The 27,959-nt window shown below is 38.4% G+C and overlaps 1 protein-coding gene across 2 annotated transcripts in view; it reads left to right on the top strand.

Moving 5' to 3' along the window:
* REC114 (REC114 meiotic recombination protein) overlaps positions 1-27,959 on the top strand; it is a 108,371-nt gene that overhangs the window by 18,007 nt on the left and 62,405 nt on the right. For both annotated transcript variants that reach the window (XM_047074835.1, XM_047074834.1), the window contains exon 2: positions 5,597-5,686. In XM_047074835.1, coding sequence (XP_046930791.1) covers positions 5,597-5,686 — 90 coding nt within the window. The remainder of the gene's footprint in view (positions 1-5,596; positions 5,687-27,959) is intronic.

Here is a 27,959-nt window from a genome sequence, read left to right as displayed (position 1 = left end):
TGAATATGTAGATTGCTTTGGGTAGTATTGATGTCTTAACAATATTTGTTCTTCCTACCCAGGAACGTGGAATATTTTTCCTTTTTTTGTGTCTTCTTCAATTTCTTTCATAAGCTTTCTATAGTTTTCAGTGTATAGATTTTTCACCTCTTTGGTTAGATTTATTCCTAGGTATTTTAAGGTTTTTGGTGCAATTGTAAATGGGATCAACTCCTTGATTTCTCTTTCTGTTGCTTCATTGTTGGTGTATAGAAATGCAACCAATTTCTGTGCATCGATTTTATGTCTTGCCACTTTGCTGAATTAATGGATCAGTTCTAGTAGTTTTTTGGTGGAATCTTTTGGATTTTCCTTATAGAGTATCCTGTCATCTGCAAAGAGTGAAAGTTTGACCTCCTCCTGGCCGATTTGGATGTCTTTTATTTCTTTGTGTTGTCTGATTACTGAGGCTAAGACTTCTAATACTATGTTGAATAACAGTGGCAAAAGTGGTCATCCTTGTCTTGTCCCTGACCTTCGGGGGAAAGTTCTCAGTTTTTCCCCATTGAGGGATGATATTAGCAATGGGTCTTTCATATATGGCTTTTATGATCTTGAGGTATGATCCTTCTATCCCTACTTTCTTAAGAGTTTTTATCAAGAAAGGATGCTGTATTTTGTCAAATGCTTTCTCTGCATCTGTTGAGAGGATCATGTGGTTCTTGTCCTTTCTTTTATTGATGTGATGAATCACATTGATTGTTTTGTGGATATTGAACTGGGCCTGCATCCCAGGTATAAATCCCAGTTGGTCGTGGTGAATAATTTTTTTAATGTATTGTATCCAAAACTAAATACACGTTTTAAAAAATAAAATGCATTTCAGGGTGTCTGGGTGGCTCAGTTGGTTGAGCCTCCGACTCCGGCTCTGGTCATGATCTCACAATTTGTGAGTTTGAGCATCCATTAGGCTCTGTGCTGACAGCTCAGAGCCTGGGGCCTGCTTCAGGTTCTATGTCTCCTTCTCTCTCTGCCCCTCCCCTGCTCACACTCTGTCTCTCTCAAAAATGAATAAACATTAAAATATAAATAAAATAAATTAAAATGCATTTCTTATAGGCAGGGTATAGTCATACCTTTTTTTTTTTATATGAAGTTTATTGACAAATTGGTTTCCATACAACACCCAGTGCTCATCCCAAAAGGTGCCCTCCTCAATACCCATCACCCACCCGCCCCTCCCTCCCACCCCCCATCAACCCTCAGTTCTCAGTTTTTAACAGTCTCTTATGCTTTGGCTCTCTCCCACTCCCCCATGGGTTTTTTACCTTCCCCTCCCCCATGGGTTCCTGTTAAGTTTCTCAGGATCCACATAAGAGTGAAACCATATGGTATCTGTCTTTCTCTGTATGGCTTATTTCACTTAGCATCACACTCTCCAGTAGTCATACCTTTTTGTCCTGTTAGATTGTCTTTTATTCGGGTATTTAAGCCATTTACACTTAATGTGATTGATCATAGATAGGGTGGGTATAAGTGTATAATCTTGGTATTTGTTTTGTGCTTGTCCCATCTGTTCTTTGTTCCCTTTTTATTCTTATTCTGACTTTCAGATTGAGTATTGTTTATAATCCCATTTATCAATTACATTTTAAAGAAAATAGGTAGATAACAAGTAAATATAAAGTAACAAAAGTGGAAAGAACTATGGAGGAAAGCAAAGCTGGAAAAAGGAATAGGAGCCGTCTGGTTTGGGCAATGAGAGGAATTGGTGGCAGTTTTCAGTAGGATGGTCAGGAAAGGTATTACCTGAAAAGGTGACATTTAAGCAAAGACTTGAAGAAGATGAAGGAGTGAGTTATGTGAATATAAGAGAATTTTAGATAGAACAGGACTGAAAAAGCCCTGAGATTTATAATCACGAATTTTCCTAGTAGGTTCAAAGAGCAGCAAGGAGGCCAGTGTGGATGGAGCAGAGTGCCCAGGGGTGATGAGAGCAAAGGGGCAGTAGGGGCTGGGTTGTAGAATACTTTGTATGAGTTTCTGAATGAGATGCAGGGCTACTGCAGGGCTTTGAGCTGGAAATAACATGATCTAACTTAGGTTTTATTTTTTTTATTTTATTTTTTTATTTTTTTTTCAACGTTTTTATTTATTTTTGGGACAGAGAGAGACAGAGTATGAACGGGGGAGGGGCAGAGAGAGAGGGAGACACAGAATTGGAAACAGGCTCCAGACTCTGAGCCATCAGCCCAGAGCCCGACGCGGGGCTCGAACTCACGGACCGCAAGATCGTGACCTGGCTGAAGTCGGACGCTTAACCGACTGCACCACCCAGGCGCCCCATAACTTAGGTTTTAAAAGGATCACTCTGGAGGGGGCTCCTGGGTGGTTCAGTTAGTTAAGTGTCTGACTCTCGATTTCAGCTCAGGTCGTGATCTCACAGTTCACAGGATCAAGCCGCTTGTTGGGCTCTGTGCTGATAGCATGGAGCCTGCTTGGGATTCTCTGTCTCCCTCTCTCTCTGCCCTTCCCTGGTCACACTTTCCCTCCCACTCTCTCAAAATAAATAAACTCTAAAAAAAAAAAATCACTCTGCTTACTTTATTGAGAATAAATTGCGTGGGGAGGGGGAGCAAGAACACAAAGGGAAAGCCATTTAGGAGGTTATTATGTTAATACAACTGGAGATGGTAACTCAGACCAGACCCGTGAGTAGTGATTGGATGCTGAATATTTTGAAGATAGACATGAAGGATATGCTGATGGATTGATTTGGATATGAGGAAAGGAGAGGATTTAAGAATGATTCCACCATTTACCTAAGAATTATATTCTTTGATGTGAAACTGTGGGAGTCAGATACCTACAACAGCCTGGTATGTGGTATGCGTTTTGTGTTGGGAAGGCAGTCTTTTGTGCATGTAGTCTTTCAGCCCCTTTCAGCCAAGACCATAAGAATGGGTCTGAAGCCTGGAACACTTCCTTTACCAAGGGAGAGTCCTCATAGCCCAAGCTCCTTTGTTCTGCTTAAGTATTATATGGCACCCAGCCAATCCTACTGCTGTATCTGTCCCTTTGGGGGAGGGAATGGCGTCCTTCTGCTGCAGCATCAGAGGGCTGAGAACAGGCCAACTGCTCTGTATGGCTGCTGAGAGGGACCTGCTCTCTCTCCCCCGCCAGGGGGAACTGACCCCCACTACTGATGCTCATCTTGCTCTATTTATTCTGTATGTGAGTAAAGTGCTGTTCCATCCAGTACTTGACTGTGTTGTGCTTTCCATAGTGACTCCAGTACCAAAATGCAGTGGGCAGAAATGGTTGGATTTCTACTCCTGGTGATAGGCAACAGATGTCACTTGCTCGACACTTTGTAAATATTGAATGAATAAATGAATGAATGGAGGGTTTGGACTTGGAATTAGGAGCTGTTAATTTTGAAATGACTGTTGGACCTTTAAGTGGAAATAATGAGTGGGCAATTAGATGTAACAATTTGGAGCCCAGGGGAGAAGTCTACTGGGATTCTCTTGGAAGTCATTAGTCACTACTTGAAAAACTTATAAAATAATTGGGAAAGAATTGGGGTCTCCATACTGAGTGTTCCTACCCAACAAAAGACATATATAAAAATGTTCATAACAGCATTGTTAGTGGTAGACCTAAACTGGAAAACAATATTGATCAACAAGAGAATGAAAAAATAAATTGTGGTGTAGTCATAGAATGGTATTGTACAGTAATGAAAATGAATGAACTGGGTACATGCAACAACACTGATGAAGCCAGACATAATTCTTTCTATATAATTCTATTCTTATAAATAAAGCTAAACTATGGTGTTAGAAATCAAGCTGTGTTAGGGGGAGGAAGGAGCAGGTAGTGATTGGGAGACAGCACTAGGGTACCTTCTGGAAGGCTGGCAATGTTCTGTTTCTTCACCTGGGTGGTAATTATTATATGTTGACGTTATCATTATTCACTGAGTTGTACATTTAAGTGTTGGACACTTTGGGGGGTATTTTCAGGGTGTATATTACATTTCTAAAAAAAAAAATAAACTATCATGTTAACATATTGCCTCCTAAAGAATTTGTTGACCAGGCTCTAGTTTTGAAAGCTCCTCTTGACTCCTAGCTATCCTTGTGGTTTTAAGTGGTCATGAAGCATAAAAGATAATCTATTTAAACTGTGGCAGGAAGAGTATCATACAAATAGCAGAATTCTTAATACTAGAAAAGAGGCAGAATAACAACCACTGAAGTTTAGATTTTAGCATACCTTCCTTGACATCTAAAAATCCTTCACGTTTTTTTAAGGTTGGAATTTAAAGTGAATTAGAGGAAACTCAGTAGGAAATCTTAAGTTTAAATATAGCGTTAAAGCTGTAAACCCCACATATGAAACTATAAGAACATTATTTCTCAATAGAATGTAGTAACCTCATAAAGATATACTTGAGTTAGGTATGTGTTAATTGTTTTGAGCTTTGAGCATTGAGGTGAATCCATAATTTCATCTTATTATTTCTACAAGGTTGTTTACCTTACAGTGTATGAAAACCACCTATACAGGGTATCCACTTAAGACCCAAATTCTACTAGTCTGTATCTGTCAGTCATGTCCTCCTTGACATTTTGATTTCATTGCCTCAACTCCCTACGAAAACTATGGACCAAATTTAACATGATAAAATATAATGAGAATAAATGCAAGGTCTTACATTTAGGTTCAGATGAAAATGAAAGTCTGATTTACCAGTATAAGTGATGAAGTTTCAGGAAGTTTTGGTGATATCAGATCATTCTTCAAATGGGACTACCCCCTCAAAAGGTTAATGTGATTATAGGCTGCATCAGTGCAAAAAATAGGAGATAGTTAGACCACACCAAGCGTATTATGGTCAGTTTTGGGCACCATATTTTAAGAGTGACATTGACAAATTAAAGTTCATGCAAAGAAAAGCACCAGATGTTGAGGGATTATAAAAATGGATTGTCTGGCTGATGAAAGGAGGACTCTGAAGTCTCATAGCAACACTGTAGGGCATTATCCCCATTTTACAGAAAGGAAATTGAGGCTCAAAGATAATTAATGACTAATTAAAATGATACTGAAAAGTGGTTGGCTTAGGGCCCACATCTCCTTATTTTTAATCTAGTATTCTTTTCATTTCAAAATATATGTTTTAGTTATATTTTTTAAAAGCTGACTGTTAGCCCCTATAGAGGAGAAATTTGAAATGATAAGTAAATGATTACAGATCTGTAAATTTTTTTAATGTTTATTTATTTTTTTTTTAAAGAGAGAGAGAGAGATAGAGTGCGAGTGGGGGAGGGGCAGAGAGAGAGTGAGACACAGAATCTGAAGCAGGCTCCAGGCTCCGAGCTGTCAGCACAAACTCCAACGCAGGGCTCAAAGTCATGAACCACGGGATCATGACCTGAGCCAAAGTTGGAGCTTAACAGACTCAACTACCCAGACGCCCCTACAGATTAAACAGAAGGAAAAGAAATGTTCAGAGTAGGAAGCTCAGTGTGAGAAGATATTATACATTTATTGGTATTTCAGAAGTGTATTGTCTTATGCACATTTCTTTCACTTTTTCTTTTTCAAGGTTTTTGACTCCAGTGAAGAATCTGGGTATCTTGTTCTCACCATCGTTATATCAGGTCATTTCTTCATTTCCCAAGGACCCACACTGCTGGTAGGTTTTATGCATATAGTTTAATATGCAAATATATTTCTTTATATTTGTAGCTTTACATTAATTTTTGTACTCTCATGCTTCTTCAGTCTCACAGAAATTCATCAGGTTCAACAAATTAAGCATTTATTGAATGTTCTTTAGCAGTAGGTAATACAGATATATACTGAAGAGGTTTAGGGTTCTGTTTTGGGAATCAAAGTGGATCAAAGGATTGAGATTAACCAGTATTATAAAGGATTCTTAACTGGGGAAATTGGGTTGAGACCGGCTAAATTTATAGAGAAATGTGTGGAGGGTTTTTCAAAGAAGGTAAAGAACATATGCAGAGGGATAGATTTGAGGAAATAGAAAACTTGAAACAGGCTATTATTAACTTACATAGCCCTCTATAAAACTAATTTTATAAAGGTGCATTTGTTCTTTATTCTGAACATACACATGTATTGTAGGAAATTTTTGAAATGAAGAAATAAAGGAGAAAATAACATTCATTTTTGCTTGAAAGTTTGTCTGAATTGGTATTTAGAAACAAAATGAAGAAACAAGACAACTTCTAGTCAAAGAATTGTAAAAGAAAGGAAATATAAAGGAAGGTTATTACATCATTTACCTGTGAATAATATCTACATAGACATAATAAATTTGTACAGATATTTACTGAATATCAACATAGGCATAACTTATTCACTTAACGGGTATTTATTGAGCAATTATTACATAGTAGGCATTGTTCTAGGTGCTAGGGATACAGCAGTAAACAAAGACAGAAATCCCTATCATCATGGAGTGTCATCATTTTAGTGGGGAGAAACATCATAAACAAATAGGTCAAATAATAAACAAATAGGTCAAATATAGTTAAAAGATATGAATTTTTGGTGGATCCCTTATACATTCTATTTTATTAGGATGGCAGCATCCCACAGTCGTATATTGTGATGATCCGTCTCTCCACTTACGTGGTATATAGCCTTATCCTTGAATGTGAAGTGACCTGCAAAGTCCTCTTTGTGTTCCTCCTGATTTTTAAAACTGCAGCAATGGTATCATTTTTGCTTTATTTACCACTGTTAGGGCTTGAATCATTTGCAGAAGAAAAGATGTCTTCTTTAGCTTTGAATGAAGACTATTCCAGATGGTGGACAGGGGGATGCCTGGTACACAGCTAAGTTTTCCTCTATGAATATTGTGAGACTTCACTGAATGATGACAGTAAGGCAATTTGGCTTCCTGAGACATAGGAGGACATCCTGTGCTTTGTCTGCTCCATCTGTTTGTACCAGTGGTAAATGTTGTTACAAACTGATAGAGGTCTCTTTGTATCATACATGAAACGATTTTTGCAATGCAGTTATAAAACTAAGGTTATCAAATTCCAAAGAACCACTACTGAGAAATACAATGGTAACTCCACAATTTGTTGCATGTTGCCTGTACATATATACCTTATATATTGGATAATACTTAAAAAAAAATTCTAGGTAGGCTTCATTCCCAGTATGGGGCTTGAACTCATGATCCTGAGATCAAGAGTCACATGTTCTACTGACTGAGTCAGCCAGGCACCTCTATTGGATAATACTTTTTAAAAGTCTTGCAATGCCTGGGTGATTCAGTTGGTTAAGCCTCCAACTTTGGCTCAGGTCATGATATCACAGTTTTTGAGTTTGAGCCCTGCGTTGGGCTCTGCACTGAAGCTCAGAGCCTGGAGCCTGTTTCAGATTATGTGTCTCCCTCTCTCTCTGCCCTCCTCTGCTTGCACTCTGTCTGTCTCTCTCTCTCAAAAATAAACATTAAAATTTTTTAAAAATCTTTATTAAATGCTTTGTTTTACTTTTTTTAACGTTTATTTATTTTCGAGAGAGAGAGAGACAGAGCACGAGTGGGAGAGGGGCACAGAGAGGAGACACAGAATCCAAAGCAGGCTCCAGGCTCCCAGCACAGAGCCCAACGCGGGGCTCAAACCCACGGACCACGAGATCATGACCTGAGCTGAAGCCAGATGCTTAACTGGCTGAGCCACCCACGTACCCCTGTTAAGCACTTTCTGAAACTGTTTTATTGGGGTATAATTTACATAAAATCACTAATTTTCAGTGTTCAATTTGATGTGTTTTGGGAAATGAATATAGTTGTGTAACCACCATCACAGTTGTGATGTAGAACATCCCAAATAACTCTAAAAGTTTCTGTGTGCCCTGTTGTTGTCAGTCCCCTCTGAGGGGGGGAATCTACCCTTCTACCCTCAGGTCCTGCTTTCTGTACCTACTGTTTTGCCTTCTGTAAAATTTCATGTAAATGAAATCTGATAATATGTAGTCTTTTGTGTCTGCCTTTTTCCACTTAGCATAATGCTTTTGAGATTCATCCATATTGTTCACCCCTTTTCATTACTGAATAGCATTTACTTTATATAAACCTCATTTGCTTACATCCATTCACCTTTTGATAAACATTTGGGTTGTTTCCATTTTGTTAATATGAATGATGCTGGTATAGCCATTTGTGTACAAGCCTTTGTATGAACAAACGTGTTTTAATTTTTCTTTGATAAATTCCCAAGAAAGGAACTGCTGCAGGGTCATGTAGTACATCTGTGTTTATAAAATGCTGCACAGCTGTTTTTCAAAGTGGCATTCGCACAATGTGTGGAGGTTCCAGTTGTTCCATGTCCTCACTAACACTTGGTATTGTCAGTCTTAAGTTTATTTTAATGGGTGTCTGGTGGCATCTCATGGTGGTTTTAATTTGCATTCCCTTAATAACTAATGACATTGAACAACTTTTTATGTGTTGACAGGTGTACCTTGGAGATACTGCAGGTTAAGTACTGAACCACTGCAATAAAATGAGCACAGTGAAGTGAATCAAATGAATTTTTTTTATTTCCCAGTGTATATATGTTAGGTTTACATTACACTGTAGTCTGTTAAGTGTGCCATAGCACTGTGTTTGAAAAAAAAAAAAACAACAGTGTACATGGATGCCTGGGTGGCTCAGTAGGCTAAGCATCCGACTCTGAATTTCGTCTCAGGTCATGATCTCATAGTTTGTGAGATTGAGCCCCACATTGGGCTTTGCACTGACAGTGCAGAGCCTGCTTGGGATTCTCTCTCTACCTCCCTCTCTCCTCTCTGTCTCTGTCTCTGCTCTGTCTAAGTAAATAAATAAACAAACATTTAAAAATTTAAAAAATAGTGTACATACCTTAAATAAAAAATACTGTATGACTGAAAAATGCTAACTACCATCTAAGTTTTTGGTAAGCCATAATCTTCTTGCTGGTGGAGGGTCTTGCCTTGATGGTGATAGCTGCTGACTGATCAGGGTGGTGGGTGCTGAAGATTGGGGTGGCTGTGGCAATTTCTTAAAATAAGACAACAGTGAACTTTGCTGTATTGATTGACTCTTCCTTTCACGAATGATTCCCTGTAGCATGCAATGCTGTTTGATAGCATTTTCCCCACAGAACTCCTTTCAAAATTGGAGCTGATACTCTCAAATCCTGCTGCTGCTTTATCAGCTAAGCTTCTGTCATATTCTAAATCCTTTGTTGTCGTTTCAACAGTCTTCACAGCATCTTCACCAGGAGCAGTTTCCATCTCAAGAAACCACCTTCTTTGCTCACCCATAAGAAACAACTACTTATCTGTTAAAGTCCTGTCGTGATATTGCAGTAATTCAGTCCTGTCTTCAGGTTCCACTTCTAGTTCTCTTGCTGTTTCCACCACATGTGGAGTTTCTTCCTCCACTCAAGTCCTGAACCCCTCAAAGTACTCCATGAGGGTTGGAATCCACTTCTAAACTCCTGTTCATGTTGATATTTTGACCTCTTCCCTTGAATCAGGAATGTTCTGAATGGCATCTAGAATGGTTAATTCTTTCCAGAAGGTTTTCAGTTTACTTTGTCCAGATCCATCATAAGACCCTCTACAGCAGCTATCACCTTACAAAGCATAGTTCTTAAATAAAACTTGAAAGTCAAAATGACTCGTTGATCCACAGGCCGCAGAATGACTGTTACGTTTGCAGACATGAAAACAACATTAATCTTGTCATACATATTCATCAGAGCTTTTGGGTGACCGGGTGCATTGTCAATGTGCAGTCATATTTCGAAAGGAATCTTTCTCCGAGCAGAAGGTCTCAACAGTGGGTTTCAAATGTTCAGTAAACCGTGCTGTAAACAGGTACGCTATCATCCAGGTAATGTTGTATTTATAGAACACAGGCAAAGTAGATTTGCCATAATTCGGAAGGCCCTGGGATTTTTGGAATGGTAAATGAGCATTGGCTTCAACTTCAAGTCACCAGCTGCATTAGCTCTTAACAGGAGAGCCAGACTGTCCTTTGAAGCCTTGAGGCCTGGTATTGACTTCTCTTTAGCTGTGAAAGTCTGAGACAGCATCTTCTTCCAATATAAGGCTGTTTCACCTACACTGAAAATCTTTTGTTTAGTATAGCCACCTGCTCATTATCTGAGCAGGATCTTCTGGATAACTTGCTGCTTCACCTTGCACTTTTATGTTATGCTTTCCTTACACCTCCTGAACCAACCTGTGCTGCCTTCAAACTTTTCTTCTGCAGCTTCCTCACCTCTCTCAGCCTTCATAGAATTGAAAAGAGTTAGGGCCTTTTTCTGGATTAGGCTTTGGCTTAAGGGAATGTTGTGGTTGGTTTGATCTTCTGTCCAGACCCTTAAAACTTTCTCTGTATCAGCAAGAAGACTGTTTCACTTTTGAATCATTCATGTGTTCACTGGAGTAGCACTGGTAATTTCCTTCAAGAACTTTTCCTTTGCATTCACAACTTGGCTAACTTGTTTGGCACCATTTGCTTGCACCTCATGTTTGGTACAAGTGGCCTAGCTTTCGACCTGTTCCAGCTTTCAACATGCCTTCCTCACTAAGCTTAATCATTTCTAGCTTTTGATTCAAAGCAAGAGACGTGTGACTCTTTATTTCACTTGAACACTTAGAAGCCATTTCACTGTGGGGTTATTACTTGGCCTAATTTCAGTATTGTTGTGTCTCAGGGAATTGAGAGGCCCAAGGAGAGGGAGAGAGATGGGGAAATGGCTGGTCAACAGAGCAGTCAGAACACACACAACATTTATTAAGATTGCTGTCTTAGATGGGTGTGGCTCATGACTCCCCAGAACAATTATAATAGTAATATCAAAGATAACTGATCACAGATCACCCTAACAAATATAGTAATAATTAAATAATGTGAAATATTGTGAGAATTACCAAAACATGACACAAAGACATGAAGTGAGCAAATGCTGTTGGAAAAATGGTACCAATGTACGTGGCTTTGCACAGGCTTGCCACAAACCTTCCATTTGTTATAAAAACACAGTGTATGTGAAGCACAGAGGTTAAGTATTGCACAAAAGTGAAGTACAATAAAATGACGTATGCCTATATTTGCCATTTGTATGTCTTATTGGTATAGTGCCTTTTTATATCTTTTAACAATTTTTAATTCAGTTGTCTTTTTATGTTTGAATTAAAGGAGTTCTTATTCTGATTACAGCTCTTTTATCAGAAATATGTTCTGCAAATATATTTCTGTGGCTTACCTTTTTATTTCTTAACAGTTTTTTGATGAGCAGAAGCCTAAAATTTTGATGAAGTCCTTTTTTCTTTACTTTATGGCTCATGCTTTTTATTTTTGAGAGAGAGAGAGAGAGAGCGAGCGAGCGCACTCATGCTCGTGCTCATGCAGGGGAGGAGGAGAGATAGAATCCCAAGCAGGTTTTGTACTGTCAGTGCAGAGCCTGATGGAGGGTTCGATCTCTCGAACTGTGAGATCATGACCTGAGCCAAAATTAACAGTTGGATGCTTAACCAACTGAACCACCCAGATGCCCCTATGGCTCATGCTTTTTTATGCTGTTTTAGAAATAGTTGTCAATTTGCCACGATTGCAATAAAAATTTTCTGTGTTTTCTTCTGGAAATGTTAAAGTTTTAGCTCTTACATTTAGGCTTATGGTCCATTATGAATTTTTAGTATTAGTTGATGACACTAATATTTATTAGGGCCCCTTCTTCCCCTTAATTAAAGCAATGGGTATTGAGAAAAATTACTATATTGTGAAATATGATCATCGATCTTAGGGATTCTACTTCTGGAACCATTGAGTTAATTTTTAATGTATGGTGAGAATTAAGGGTCTGGATTAATTTTTTTGCAAGTAGATAGCAGATGTTCCAGCACCATTTGTTGAAAGACTAGCCTTTGCTCATTGAATTACCTTGGTACCTTTATGAAAATCAATTTGTGATGTATGTGTGGGCATATTTCTGGACTCTCTTTTCTATTGATCTATATGTCTATCCTTTCTTCCAGGAAGAGAGTGTCTTGATTTAACTTTGTTGTAATTTTTGAAGCAGGTAGTATAATTCCTCCAAATTTGTTCTTCAAAGTTGTTCTGGCTATTTTAGGTCATTTGCATTTCCATATAAATTTTAGAATCAGCTTTCCTATCAAAAAACCCTGCTGGGGTTTTCACTGTGATGCTTTGATTCTATAAATCATTTTGGGGAGAACTGACATCTTCATAGTGAGTGAACATGTTATAATTATTTATATTCATTATTCCATTTGTTATATATACTTTTCCTCAGCAGTGTTTTGAAGTTTTCACAATAGGTCTTGCACATATTTAACTAACTTTATCCATAAATACTTCATAGTTTTTATGTTATTATAAATATAATTTTATGAATCTCAGTGTCTAATAGTTTGTTGCTAATGTGTAGAAACACAACTGATTTTTGACTTTGTATCCTGTGATGTTGCTAAACTCATTAGTTCCATAGCTTTTTTGTGGATGTTTTTGTAGAATTTTCCATATAGATGATCTGTTGTCAATACAGTTTTCCATTCTTCTTTCTAATCCAACTACTCTCCCTTGCCTCCCTCCTTTCTTTTCCCCCAGGTGACACTGGGTAAGACATCCTTTACAGTGTTGAATAGAAATGGTGAAAGTTGACATCCTTGCCTGTTCCTGATCTTAGGGGAAAGCATTCAGTCCATTCACCAATAAGTATAATGTTAGCACTGAGGTTTTTGTAGATACCCTTTATCAGACTGAGGAAGTTCCCTTCCATTCTAGTTTGCTGAGAGTTTTAATCATGAATAGGAGTTGAATTCTGTTGAATGCTTTTTCTGTATCTACTGAGGTGGATTGTCTTTATTTTTTTAGTTCTGTTGATGTAATACATTTTTAAAGATATCTAGTTTCTTATTGAATCTTCCTTTATCATAGAAGTATTTGCTTTTTAAAATAATATACATGTCTAAGTGATTAAAAATAAGAATGCATATTAAAAAATGTACCACCTAAATTAATTAAACAACAATTTTTGTCAGTTCATACTATTTTTTGACGGTATTTCTGGGGTTCCACAAGAACCAAAGTATAGAAGAGCAAACACATTGGAATTATAAAACATTTTAATTACAATTTTATATTGGTATTATATTTATACACCCTCCCCCCTCATGCTAATCTGGGTTGTGATATATTTTTAGAATTTTTCCCCTAAAAAGTAGGGACATAACAGCTATGGAAAGTTTTAGCCACTTCTGTTTTAGTAAGAGAATCCAATTGTTGGCATAGATTAAATTGTGCTATATTTGTACTATCAAATCTTTGTGGAAGCTGCACAAACCTCTAAAAAAGTCATTTATTTCAGAGAAACTGATGGCTAGGGCTCAGTGACAGCTCCACTAGATATGTTTTTGTAGAAATCCAGACAGGTCAACAAGGCTTTGGACTTCCTGCTTGGACCTGGCCCCTATTTAAACTTCATTTCCCTTAAATTTCTTGGTTCTCAGATTGTCACTTCCTATTGAGGTCCATGGGAACTTAATGTTTCAGATTAAATGTAACTTGTGTCCAGTAGTACAATGGATTTTCGTTTAGCTCGTTCAGTTAGCACTTGCACTCGGGTGATGATTCACTGTTGGAAGGCGCTATGCACACCTACCACTGGGCCGTTCTATTGTTACTTCTTAAGGAGGGTTAGTATGGCAAGAAGACAGGGAGACCTTGGCGCCATCCTCATTCTGCCTTGCACTTGAGCTCAACAGGTTTCCCCTTTCCAGTCTTGGCATTTTGAACAGATTCTCCTTTGGCTATTTTGGGCTTTTAAAATTTGTTTTTATATAATTGTAAAATGCACATAACATAAAACGTGCCATTTTAACCACTTAAGTGTATTGTCCGCTGGTATTAAATGCATTCACATGATTGTGCAGCCAGGACTACTGTCCATCTCCAGAAGTCTTTTCATTTGCAAAACTGAAACTCTGTACCCATTAAACAGTAGCTCCCTACTTCTAGTCTAGCACCTGGCAACAATCATTCTACTTTCTATCTCTGTGAATGGTAACTAATCTAGGCACCTCATATAAGTGGGATCATACAGTATTTGTCTTTTTGTGACTGGCTTATTTCACTTAGCAGAATGGCCTCAAGCTTTATCCAGCTGAAACATGTATCAGAATTTTCTTCCTTTTTATTTCATTGTTTTTTATTAATATTTTTTGAGTAGGCTCCACGCCCAGTGTGGAGCCCTACATGGGGCTTGAACTTACGATCTGAGCTGAAATCAGGAGTTGGACGCTCAACCAACCGAGCCACCCAGGAGCTATCCCTCCTTTTTAAAGCTGAATAATACTCCATTTTATGTGTATACTACATTTTGTTTATCTATTTATCTGTCAGTAGACACGGGTTCTTTCTACCTTTGCCTATTGTAACTAATACTGCTATGAACATGGGTGTACAGATATCTCTGTGAGACTCTGCTTTCAATTTTGGGGTGTATATACCCAGAAGTGGGATTATTGGATCCTATTATAATTCTGCCTTAAGAAAAGAACTGCCATACCTTTTCCCACAGTGGATACAGTATTTGAAGCTCCCACTAACACTGCACAAAGGTTCCAATCTGTGCCAACACTTGTTATTTTGTTGTTGTTTCTTTAGTTGAGGCATCATTGACATACCATTATTTAGTTTCAGGTGTATAATGTAATTATTTGATATGTGTATACACTGTTAAATGATCACTACAACCATCTGGTTTAACATCTGTCACCTTATATAGTTACAAAACTTTTTTTCTTGTGATGAGAACTTTAATAAGATTTATTCTCTTAGCAACTATTTAATATGCAACACTATTATTAACTATAGTCACCATGGTGTACATTACATCTCCACGACTTACTTGTTTTACAACTGGGAGTTTGTACCTTTTGACTCCCTTTTCTTATTCCTCCCCTGCCCCCCACCAGTATCCACTCCTGGCAGCCACCAATCTCTTTGCTGTATCTGTGAGCTTGTTTTTGTTTTTGTTTTTGTTTTTAGATTCCACATATAAATGAGGTCATAGGATATTTGTCTTTCTCTGTCACTTATTTCACTTAATATAATACTCTTGGGTATATCCATGTTATCTCAAATGACAGGATTCTTTTTTATGTCTGACTAACAGCCTGGTTTTGTGTGTGTGTGTGTGTGTGTGTGTGTGTGTGTGTGTGTGTGTGTGTGTGTGTAACATTTTCTTTATCCATTCATCCACTGAATGGACACTTAGGTTGTTTCCATGGCTTGGCTATTGTAAATAATGATGCAGTGAACATGCACTTTCATTTTCTTTATTTAATAAAGCATATTTAATACTTGCTTTTCATTTTCTTCAGATAAAATAACCAGAGGTAATATTGCTGGATCATATGATAGTTCTAGTTTTAATTTTTTGAGAAACCTCCAGTGTTTTACATAGTGACTGCATCAGTTTACATCCCCACCAGCAGTACACAGAGGTCCCCTTTTCTCTGTATTGTTGCCAACACTTGTAATTTCTTATCTTTTTTTTTTTTATTTTAAATTTTTTTTTTTTAATTTTTTTTTTTCAACGTTTATTTATTTTTGGGACAGAGAGAGACAGAGCATGAACGGGGGAGGGGCAGAGAGAGAGGGAGACACAGAATCGGAAACAGGCTCCAGGCTCCGAGCCATCAGCCCAGAGCCTGACGCGGGGCTCGAACTCCCGGACCGCGAGATCGTGACCTGGCTGAAGTCGGACGCTTAACCGACTGCGCCACCCAGGCGCCCCCTTATCTTTTTGATAATAGCCATTTTAACAAGTACTAAGGTGATATTTCACTGTGGTTTTGATTTGCATGGTGTATGATCCTTTTAATGTGTTGTATTTGGTTTGCTAATATTTTATTGAGGATTTTTGCATCTGTTTTCCTCATAGATATGTTATTGGGCCATGATTTTTTTTTCCTTTGGTGTCCTTGTCTGGTTTTGGTATCAGGATAATCTGGTCTCGTAAAAGGAGTTCGGAAGCATTCCCTCTTCTTCTGTTTTTTATTTTATTTTATTTTATTTTATTTTTAAAGACTTTGAGAAGGATTGGTATTAATTGAATGTTTGGTAGAATTCACCAGTGTAGCATCCTGGTCCTGGACTATTGTCTTTTGAGAGGTTTTGATTATTGATCCAATCTCTTTACTAGTAGTTGATCTGTTCAGGTTTTCTTTTTCTTTTTTTTTTTTTTTTAATTTTTTTTAATGTTTGTTTATTTTTGAGACAGAGAGAGGCAGAGCATGAACGGGGGAGGGTCAGAGAGAGAGGGAGACACAGAATCCGAAGCAGGCTCCAAGCTCTGAGCTGTCAGCACAGAGCCTGACGCGGGGCTCGAACTCACAGACTGTGAGATCATGTCCTGAGCCGAAGTCAGATGCTCAACCAACTGAGCCACCCAGGCGCCCCTGTTCAGGTTTCCTTTAAAAAAATTTTTTTAACGTTTATTTATTTTTGAAAGATAGAGCATGAGCTGGGGAGGGGCAGAGAGAGAGGGAGACACAGAATCCGATGCAGGCTCCAGGCTCTGAGTTGTCAGCACAGAACCTGATGTGGGGCTCCAACTCATGAACTGTGAGATCATGACCTGAGCCAAGGTCGATGCTTAACTGACTGAGCCACCCAGGCACCCTTGATCTATTCAGGTTTTCTATTTCTTCATGATTCAGTCTTGGTAGGTTGTATGTTCCTAAGAATTTATCCATTTTTTCTAGGTTGTCAAATTTGGTGGCATATTGTTCACAGTAGTCTCATGATTCTTTGTATTTCTGTGGTATCAGTCATAAAGTCTCCTCTTTTATTTCTTTTTTTTTTTTTAACGTTTATTTATTTTTGAGACAGAGAGAGACAGAGCATGAACGGAGGAGGGTCAGAGAGAGGGAGACACAGAATCTGAAACAGGCTCCAGGCTCTGAGCTATCAGCACAGAGCCCGACGCGGGGCTCGAACTCACAGACCACGAGATCATGACCTAAGCCGAAGTCGGCCGCTTAACCGACTGAGCCACCCAGGTGCCCCTTTTATTTCTGATTTTATTTATTTGAGTCCTTGAGTCTAGCTAAATGTTTATCAATGTTGTATATCTTTTCAAAGAACCAGCTCATAGTTTCATTGATCTTTTCTGTTGTTATTTTACCTTCTATTTCTTTTTTCTTTTCTCTTTCTTGTTTGCTTGCTTGTTTGCTTTTTTGACTACCTCATCCTAATAGGAGTGAGGTAGTATCTCAGTGTGGTTTGATTTGTGTTCACTAATTATTAGTGATGTTCAATGTCTTTTCATGTGCATTTTGACAATTTGTAGATCATCTTGGGAGAAATATCTGTTCAAGTCTTTGCATATTTTCTGATTTTTTTTATATTTCTGTTTTTAATTTAAATTTTAATTAATATACAGTGTATTGTGTACTGGTTTCAGAAGTAGAATTCAGTAATTCATCACTTACATACAGTACCCAGTGCTCATCGCAACTAGTGCCCTCCTTATTACCCATCACCAATCTAGCCCATCCCCCATCCACCTCCTCTGTCAACCCTTAATTTATTCTCTGTTTTATTTTATTAAGAGTCTCTTGTGGTTTGTTTCCCTTTGTTCTCTTTCCCCCCTTCCCATGTGTTCATCTCTCTTGTTTCTTAAATTTCACATATGAGTGAAATCATATGAATTTGTCTTTCTCTGATTGACTTATTTCACTTAGCATAATACATTCTAGCTCCATCCACGTTGTTGCAGATGGTAAGATTTCATTTTTTTTCCTGGCTGAGTAATACACACACACACACACACACACACACACACACACACACACCCATATCTTTACCTGTTCATCAGTCAGAGAACATGTGGTCTCTCTCCGTAGTTTGGCTATTGTTGATTGGGGTTTTTTGTTGTTGTAGGATTGAGAGTTTGTTGTTGTTGTTACTGAAGTATATTGTCACATTTAACACACACACACACACACACACACACACACACACACAGCAGCTGATGAATGCAGCTTCTTTTTTACTAGGTCTGATGTGATTTTCTTTTTCTCCCTTGTTTCTTCTTTCAGCTTGGGTAAGTATAGGCTGAGCATTGTGAGTCTTCTTTAGGAGGAAGACATGGAATAATGGCCTTTCTGGGGCACATCATTCTGCACCCTGCTGACCCTCACCCAGTCACCATTAAGTGCAAGATTGCCCCTGCCTCTGCTCAGTCCTGCTTGGCTCCTGCCCTCTTGGTGCTGGAGCTCCAGGTCAGAGTGAATTTATCCTTCAGTGAGATGTCATCTGTTTTCTCTTTCTCAAACCCTTTTAAAAAAATCTAGAATTCCTTGTACCCCAATGTTTATAGCAGCACTCTCAACAATAGCCAAATTGTGGAGAAAGCCTAAATGTCCATCAACTGATGAATGGATAAAGAAATTGTGGTTTATATACACAGTGGAATACTACATGGCAATGAGAAAGAATGAAATATGGCCTTTTGTAGCAACGTGGATGGAACTGGACAGTGTGATGCTAAGTGAAATAAGTCATACAGAGAAAGACACAGACCATATGTTTTCACTCTTCTGTGGATCCTGAGAAACTTAACAGAAACGCATGGGGGAGGGGAAGGAAAAAAAAAAGAGGTTAGAGCTGGAGAGAGCCAAAGCATAAGAGACTCTTAAAAACTGAGAACAAACTGAAGGTTGATGGGGGGTGGGAGGGAGGGGAGGGTAGGTGATGGGCATTGAAGAGGGCACCTTTTGGGATGAGCACCGGGTATTGTATGGAAACCAATTTGACAATAAATTTCATATATTAAAAAAATCTAGAATTCATAACTCCTTTTGAGATATTTTTCTCCCATCCAAGTACTAACCAGGCCCGACCCTGCTTAGCTTCCGAGATCAGACAAGATTGGGCGCGTTCAGGGTGGTATGGCTGTAGACGAGATATTTTTCTAAAGTTAAAAACATATTCTGTATATAATTGTAGATCTATAAAGATCCACCTTTTATCAGCATCTCCCTTCTCAAGCTAGAAGTTGCAGAAACCAAAATTCTAAAGATATCCAAATGGGGGAAATTACTTCCTAAGACTTTAGCCTTTATTTCCAGCCACTCCTTTTTTTTTTTTAAATTTTTTTTTTTCAACGTTTATTTATTTTTGGGACAGAGAGAGACAGAGCATGAACGGGGGAGGGGCAGAGAGAGAGGGAGACACAGAATCGGAAACAGGCTCCAGGCTCTGAGCCGGCAGCACAGAGCCTGACGCGGGGCTCGAACTCACGGACCGCGAGATCGTGACCTGGCTGAAGTCGGACGCTTAACCGACTGCGCCACCCAGGCGCCCCAGCCAGCCACTCCTTTTTATCTCACTTGGTTCTGATCCAGAACAAGTGTCTTCACCTAAATAAAACTGTCTGAAACACAGGAGTTAAATGGTCTTGAGACAATATAAATTCTGTCTTCTTGGGGAACATGGGTCATCCTGGAAGTGATGGCATTCATAGTTTTTGTTCTGTTTTCCTTTTAACTTTTCACACTCAGCCCAAATATTCTTCAAAAAGAAATTGTTTACCAGTAGAAATGTTAAATTCCTATTTACATGAACTCTGGAAACTTCAAACACTACTTCTAACCCAGTTTAAGAAATATTTGTTTAAGTCTCAGTCTGAACTTAATAATCTTCTGAGAGGAAAGACTCATCAGAGAGTTTTAAAATCAGGTTATTGTTCACACAGTTAAATTCTTTAAATTAGAACCAGTCTTTTCTTTGGCCATCTTTTCAAGAAGGATCAAGGACAACAGAGCTTTTGTAACTTTATTATCACCCCCCTTCCCACATTTGGGACCACTGGCATCAGCTGTATCGTTGTATTTTGTCTTTTATCTCCCCTCCAGAGAGAATTGGGTTAGCAAGAGTTAAAGCATTCCGCTGCTCTATTTTTATACTTTCCCACTTCTATTTATTTTTTATTTTTTTTTTTTATTTTTTTATTTTTTTTTATTTATTTTATTTTTGGGACAGAGAGAGACAGAGCATGAACGGGGGAGGGGCAGAGAGAGAGGGAGACACAGAATCGGAAACAGGCTCCAGGCTCCGAGCCATCAGCCCAGAGCCCGACGCGGGGCTCGAACTCACGGACTGTGAGATCGTGACCTGGCTGAAGTCGGATGCTTAACCGACTGCGCCACCCAGGCGCCCCTACTTTCCCACTTCTAAATAAACTTCAGCGCCTATGTGGTACTGGCCTGAAAAGTTACTGACTACTCATCTAAGAGGCATGTGCAGGGCACCCTCCATCATGCCTCCCCTATCTCCCTGTGCTGCCTTTGGGGAACTGTAATCATTCCCACCACCTTCATTAGTGAGCTATCTGTGACTTACACATTAGACTGTCTTGCCTTTCCTCTTTTAAATTATCCATTGGGCTCAACTTGTCAATAAGTAAGAGAACAGCCTGTGAACTCCACTCATGACTACTCCAGAAAAAACAACTCTCATAGCTGCTGTAATTTCTCTCATCTCTGCCCAGACTTCCTCAGTCGTCACTTTCCTCTCGTCTTCCCAACACTCTTTCCAGACTTGTTTAACAAGGATGGTGGTGTATCTGTGCCAGTCTCACTTGCCAATTTCAGGTGGGTGGAAGGAGAAGGCACACTCATGCACAATGGAGTTCAAGTTCCTTGCTTAATTGGCAATGGGAATATTATTAGAAGTCAGGTGACCACAGCTGACTGCAGTAGATACAGTGAATGTCAGCAGAGTCTCCCTCACTCTCTTGTCTGATGACACTGGTTTTTGCCAGGCTCTAGAAAAACTCACTTTTTGCTAATCCATAGCCTTTTATATGTGAGACTTATGTTACCATTCCAGAAAAATGAATCAGTCAGCTTCTGATTAAGGAAATGTTGGCAAGTATTAGATTCACATCTGTATCTTTTTTAAGATGGAAAACTGTCAGGGATGCCTGGGTGGCTCAGTCGTTTAAGCGTCCTACTTCAGCTCAGGTCATGATCTCGCCACTCGTGGGTTCAAGCCCCGTGTCAGTCTCTCTGCTGACAGTTCAGAGCCTGGAGTCTGCTTCGGATTCTGTGTCTCCCTCTCTCTCTCTCTGCCTCTCTCCTGCTCACACTCTCTTTCTCTCAAAAATAAATAAACATTAAGAAAAAAAAAGATGGAAAGCTGTCAGTGCTCAGGGGTTTCTGCAAGCTTTTCAGCATTCTGGAAACCCACAGTGTCTTTCACATTTTCTGTTGGGAAACTGGAGTTTTGTTGGTATTATTGGCATTATCTTTCTAGAGTAAGAATATTAAATCTTTGAATGTATGGTGAAATCTTTTTTCTTTTTTTTTTTTTTTAAGTTTATTTATTTTGAGAGAGAGAGTGCGTGTGTGCATGAGTCATGGAGGGGCAGAGAGAGGGAGAGAGAGAATCCCAAGCAGGTTCCACACTGTCAGCACAGAGCCAAATATGGGGCTCGAACTCACAAACCATGAGATCATGACCTGAGCTGAAGTCAGATGCTTAACCAACTGAGTCATCCAGGTGCCTGAAATCTTTTTTTCTTGATTTTCCATTAGCTTTTTTGAAAATGATTTTAATTGGAGTATAACTTACATAAAATAAAATGTACTCATTGAGTGTGTGGAGTTTTGATAAATGTATATATACACTCATATAAAGCATCATCACAAGCATGATATGGAACTTTTATTCCCCCAAATTCCTTCATGGCCACCCATCTCCATCCCCAGGCAACCACTTTCTTTCTGCCCTGCTGTTGCTGCAGATTAGTTTTGCCTTTGCTAACAATTGGTATAAATGGAATCGTATACTATGTACTCTTTCTTGTCTGGTTTCTTTTACACAGAATAATATTTTCAAGACTGGTCCCTGTTGTTGTGTGTATCATGTGCTCTTTTATTGCTGGTTAGAATTTCATTTTATGAGTGTACTGCAATTTGTTTATCCACCATCTGTTGATGGATATTTGGTTATTTCCAGTTTGGGTCAATTATGACTAAAGCAACTATGAACATTTATTTGTATACAAGTGTTTGTATGGACTGATGTTTTAATGTGTCTTAGGTAATACCTAGGAATAGAATTGCTGGGTCACGTGGTAAATGAATATTTAACTTTATAAGAAACTACTGTACTGATTTCAAAGTAGTCCTATGATTTTTGCTTTCCCACCAGCTCTGTTTGTTAGTCCATGTTGCTCTACACTCTTGTTAACACTTGATAGTGTCGCTTTTTATAATAGCGATTCTAGTGTGTGTGTAATGGCATGTCATTGTAGTTTAATTCCCATTTCCTGAATGACTATTGATGCACATCTTCCGTACACTTATTGTCCAGGTTAAGAAACAGAACGTTTTTTGAAGTATAATTGACATATAATAATACGTTAGTTTCAAGCATATGATAAAATGATTCAGTGTTTGTATATATTATGAAATAGTCCCCCCAATAAGTCCAGTTAACATTCATCACCATACATAGTTACAGAGATTTTTTTCTTGTGATAAGAACTTTTAAGATCTACTCTTTTAGCAACTTTCAAATATTCAGTACAGTATTATTGACTGTAGTCCCCATGGTATACGTTACATCCTCTGACTTACTTATCTTACAGCTGGAAATTTGTACCTAAGAAAGAGAAAAAAGAGAACATTTTGATCACCTCAGAAACCTCTCATGTTCTCCTCCAGTCATTATTGTATATTACCACCCTTCTAAAGGCTAACCACCATTCTGATTTCCAACAGTATAGATGAGTTTTGCCTGTTTTTATATTTTATATAAAATGAGTAAATACCTGGTCTCTTTTATACCTGGATTCTTTCACTCACTATCATATTTATGAGACTTATCCATATTGTTGTATGCAAATATAAATTATCCATTCTCACTTTGTGAATATATCACAATTTACTTATCCATTGAATTGTTTATGGGTATTTGGTTAACTTCCAATATTTAGCTATTAGAAATAATGCTGCTGTGAATATTCTAGTACATATCTTTCAGTGAACACTTGTATGTACTTTTGTTGGGCATGTAGGTAGGTGAGATGGGACAGCAGCTCTGCACTTAAATTTTTTTTTTAATGTTTATTTACTATTGAGAGACAGAGAGAGACAGAACATGAGCATGGGAGGGGCAGAGAGAGGAGGAGACACAGAATCTGAAGCAGGCTTCAGGCTCTGAGCTGTCAGCACAGAGCCCGATGCGGGGCTCAAACTCACAAACCGCAAGATCATGACCTGAGCCAAAGTCAGACGCCCAACTGACTGAGCCACCCAGGCGCCCCAGCAGTTCTGCAACTTTAATGTGCCTTGGCTCTTAATAAAATACCTGTTGTGAATCAGCAGGTTTTGGGTGTGGCCTAAGATTTTGCATTTCTTTTTTGTTTTGTTTTGTTTTGTAAAGAATTTATTTATTTTAGAGAGAGAGGGAAAGAAAGAATCTTAAGCAGGCTCTGTGCTTAGCACAGAGCCAATGCGGGGCTTGATCTCACAACCTTGAGATAATGACCAGAGCCAAAATCAAGAGTTGGACACTTAGCTGACTGAGCCATCCAGGTGGCCCCCCTTTAAAATAAAAAAAAGAAAAGAAAAAATACAAATAAATTTAAAAAATTAAAAAAATTTATCTTAGAATGGGGGAGAGGGACAGAAGGGAAAAGAGAGAATTGCAGGCAGGCTCCACGCTCATTGCAGAGCCTGACACGGGGCTGGATCCCGTGAACCCCAGGATCATGACCTGAGCCAAAATCAAGACTTGGACGCTCAACCAACTGAGCCACCCAGGCACTGCTAAGATTTTGCATTTCTAACAAACTCCAAGGTGATGCTGTTGCTACTAATCCCTAGACACACTCAGGGATATGTCTATGTTCAGCTTTCGTAGATACCACCCAAGAGTTTCCAGTGTGATTATGTTCAATTTTTACTGTCATTAATAATGTGTGAGAGTGCTTCACATTTTTGACAACACTTGGTATTTTCTTTTTATTTTGGCAATTTTGGTAGGTGTGTGGTGATCTCGTGATTTTAATTTATATTTTTCTACTTACTAATGAAATTGTGTCCTTCTTCTTATATTTATTGGCAATCTGGATATCCCCTTCTGTGAAGTATATGTTGAAATCTTCTCATTTTTCTATTGGATTATCATTGATGTAGTTTTTACTTCTGCTATTACACTTATTATTCTTCTGTTAACATTTTTTTTTAAATTACAAATTTTATTTTTATTTTTGAGGGTGAGAGAGACAGAGCACGAGCAGGGGAGGGCAAAGAGAAAGGGAGACACAGAACCCGAAGCAGGCTCCCGGCTCTGAGCTTGTGCGCACAGAGCCTCATGCGGGGCTCCAACTCATGAACCGCGAGATCATGGCCTAAGCTGAAGTCGGATGCTCAACCGACTGAGCCACCCAGGTGCCCCTAAATTTTTTTTAATGTTTATTTTTTGAGAGAGAGAGAGAGAGAGAGCGCGCGTGCACACGAGTGGGGGAGGGGCAGGGGCAGAGAGAGAGGGAGTCACAGATTCCAAAGCAGGCTCCAGCCTCTGAGCTGTCAGCACAGAGCTGGAGGCAGAGCTCAAACTGATGAATCTCAAGATGATGACCTGAGCTGAAGTTAGACACAAACAACTGAGCCACCCAGTCGCCCCATCCTGTTAACACTTTTTTATTCTGTTACATCTCTTAGTCGTCTTACTCTTTTCTTAATCAATCTTTCTTTCTTTCCTTCCTTCCTCTTTTCTTTCCTTCCTTCCTTCCTTCCTTCCTTCCTTCCTTCCTTCCTTCCTTCCTTCCTTCCTTCCTTCTGCTCCCTACTTATTTCTATTGACTCTTAGCCAGACTTCAGTCCGGTATACAATATCTGATCTGATAGCTCTGGTTTCAAAGAACCTGTTTTTTAAGTTTTTGTCAAATTTCATAAAATGCAATGTTAATTAAAATTTCTGTTTCCAGGGTTTTTTCAAAACTGTATGCCCTTGTCTGTATCTTGAGTGTTATATTTGACTTTTTTCCTTTTTTGCTACAGAACAATTTCATAGACCCAGCATGTGTTTTTTTCTCCTCCTCTCTCTGTTTACCTCTTCCCATCCTTTTTCTCCTCTTTTTCCTCTTCTTCCTTCTCTTCCTCTTTCTCCTCCTTTTTTCTGTTTTATTAATCCTTATGCTTGGAGAAGTCTCATCTAGGGCTTGTGGGTGGATTCATTTGCAACAACCTCACTGTCCTTGGATACTAATAGATTTTCCTTTCAATTATTACATAAGTGACCTGGTTGATAGAAATTTATGTTTCTGTTCATATACCCAGAAGCTTAAGAGGAGTAGATTGGGAGCCTGTCCTAGCAAGGAGTGTTGTCTCCAATTTCTTCTATGAGGAATTAAACTTATTCAGAAGCTATGAGGCTAGCTTTTGCTAGTCGTAAGGCCAACAAAAAATATTATACAACTGTAATGTTTCATCCACCTTCCTAGTAGATCTGCCCACTGTTTCTGGGAGAAATTGCTAGATTTCCTAAACCATTGTTTGGTATACTGCAGTGCATATCCTGGGGTACAGTTGTTTCCAGCACTTTTGGCCAGTAGAACAGATTTCACATGAAAGATTTCTTATTTTTTTCCCATGGTGTACCTGTTCCCTAGCTCTTGCCCTTCTTATTAAGGTATTTTTGCCAGTATCTCCTCTACTTTCTCTCTGACTCACAGCTCTCCTTTCTCAGGAAGGTAAGTCACTAGTCGACTCAATATCTTTTTTCCGTCCCAGATTTATCTTTCCATGTCTTGCAGAAATTCTTCAGTTTTGTCCTATGAATCTCATCCATTCCTAGTTTCTAACATTGGTATAGTTCTCTCTTATTTTAGATTTGTTTTGGCATTTTAATTGTGATGAGATGAAGGTGATGAGTTTAATGCCACTATTCAAGATGTTCTCATAACTGGGAGTATAAAAACCTTTTAGGTAATTTTTATGATTTTTTTCCCACTAAAATATTTTATTCCACCAAAATGGAATAGAGTAACACTATAGAGTAACAAATATAGAATTAAAGTTTTGCAATTTTCTGTGAGGCTTGGTTGTTCATTGTATCTCAGATGAGTCTGTATTAGTAATTGGGTGATCTTCTGTTAGTGGACTGGAATATCCAAATATAAATCAAGAACATTTCTGTACTTGAAAGTACTTAACAGACTATACTGGATCAGACAGATGAGGCACTCTAAATAGGTGATCTTTGACCTAAGCCTGAGTTACTTTGTTATACTAAGTGTTTTGTGGTGAGTGAGTGTATATATCTAGCTTCACTGATAAGGTAATGGCTCTGATAGGGAATTTAAGGGCTTATCTAGCCTGCTTTGCTTTTAAAACTATAATTATACTTTTGTTATGTTGGATTTTACTGGGGCTTTTCTGTGTATTTCTTGTCCTTCTTAAAGGACTAATTCATGACAGTAATTTGTAAAAAAGCTTCTATTTTGTATTTAGTATGAAAACTCATAAGCATGTACAGCCCGTAATACTGATCATTTCTTCTTCTCTTTTCTCTAAAGTGAGTCATAACTTTGGAATGATGCTTTTGAAGGGGTATCAGCTACACGCAAAGAGAAATTTGGACACTTGAAACCCAAGTGCTTCCTCCCATTCCTTTTCATGTTCACACATCTTGGAGTCAAATATATTTGCCAGATTTTGTAAATTGTGTCTTTGTTTTTAAAGCTCCCATTTACTTTACCAGATTGTAGTTTGGAAGAAAAAGTGGCTCTTTGGGGCTGAATTCTGGTTGGTTCTTATTTCATATGTTGAAAGTGTATATCAATATAGAGCTCACCAGTTATCTGTGGTATACTCAAACAAAATATTGTGAATACCATAGTCTTAAAATTTTTTACAGGGCAAATCTTTAAAAAAAATTCTTTTCATATTGTTTTTTACTGCAACAAATTAATTCTTGGTTAATTTATATTCCTCTTCATTGTCTTATCAAAGGATGTGGCATGAGTTTAATCACAGGACTCAGCCAGGCTTCTAGATTTCTTCTCTGGTTAAGAAGTTATAGAATTTAGAGTCTTTCTTAAAATACATCTTTGGTATAAGATTTTTTTCCCTGCAGTATTCAAGCCTACACAGGTTTCAATTGGATCAGCTTTCCTTGGGTTGTTTTAAAATAGTAAATCTTTTACTATTATTGGAGAAAAGTCTTTTTTTTTTTTTTTTTTTTGTGTTGCTAATCATTAACGAAGAGGAAAAGAACAGATTTTACTTTGGCCATTACTACTTAAACTCTTCTTTTTAAAAATAAATTTAAAATAATTTAATACTTGAGAATGTTTAGTTCTTCAGTGGAGCTTACTTAGGAGACAAAATTTATACACTTGAAACAAAGAAAATGCAACTCCAACTGATACGGTTTAGATTATAAGCACCAATAACTTTTTTTTTTTAACTGGTTATTTGGAAATAATTTCAGACCTAAACCAAAAGGTTGCAAAAATAATACAAGGAATTCCCACATACCTTTCACTCAGCTTCTCCAAATGTTCACATGTAGCAGAGAACAATGCTCAAAACCAGGAAATTCACATTGACACAATGCTATCGACTAATCTGCCTATTTTACCAGTTCCACTGGTCTAACTTAGGATCCCACGCTGTGCTTGGTTGTCATTTCTCCTTGAGCTCTTTCAATCTGGGACACCTCCTCAGTCTTTGTTTTTTTGTGCATGTCTTTGATACTTTAAGAGTACTGGCCAGTTATTTTGTAGAATGTACTAAAAGAAGTGTTTGGCCCTTCTCAGTTCACCATCTCAGGAGGTACCTGATATTGCTAGGTCTCATTGCTGGTGAGGGCCACTTGCTTAAGGTAGTATCTGCCA

This window comes from Lynx rufus, unplaced genomic scaffold (assembly GCF_022079265.1).
Source record: "Lynx rufus isolate CCGP_SWC_20201006 ecotype Redwood Valley unplaced genomic scaffold, mLynRuf1.p SCAF_13, whole genome shotgun sequence".
NCBI classification, from domain to species: domain Eukaryota; kingdom Metazoa; phylum Chordata; class Mammalia; order Carnivora; family Felidae; genus Lynx; species Lynx rufus.
Note: the sequence above shows the minus strand (reverse complement) of the source record. Positions and strands in the feature narration are given on the sequence as shown.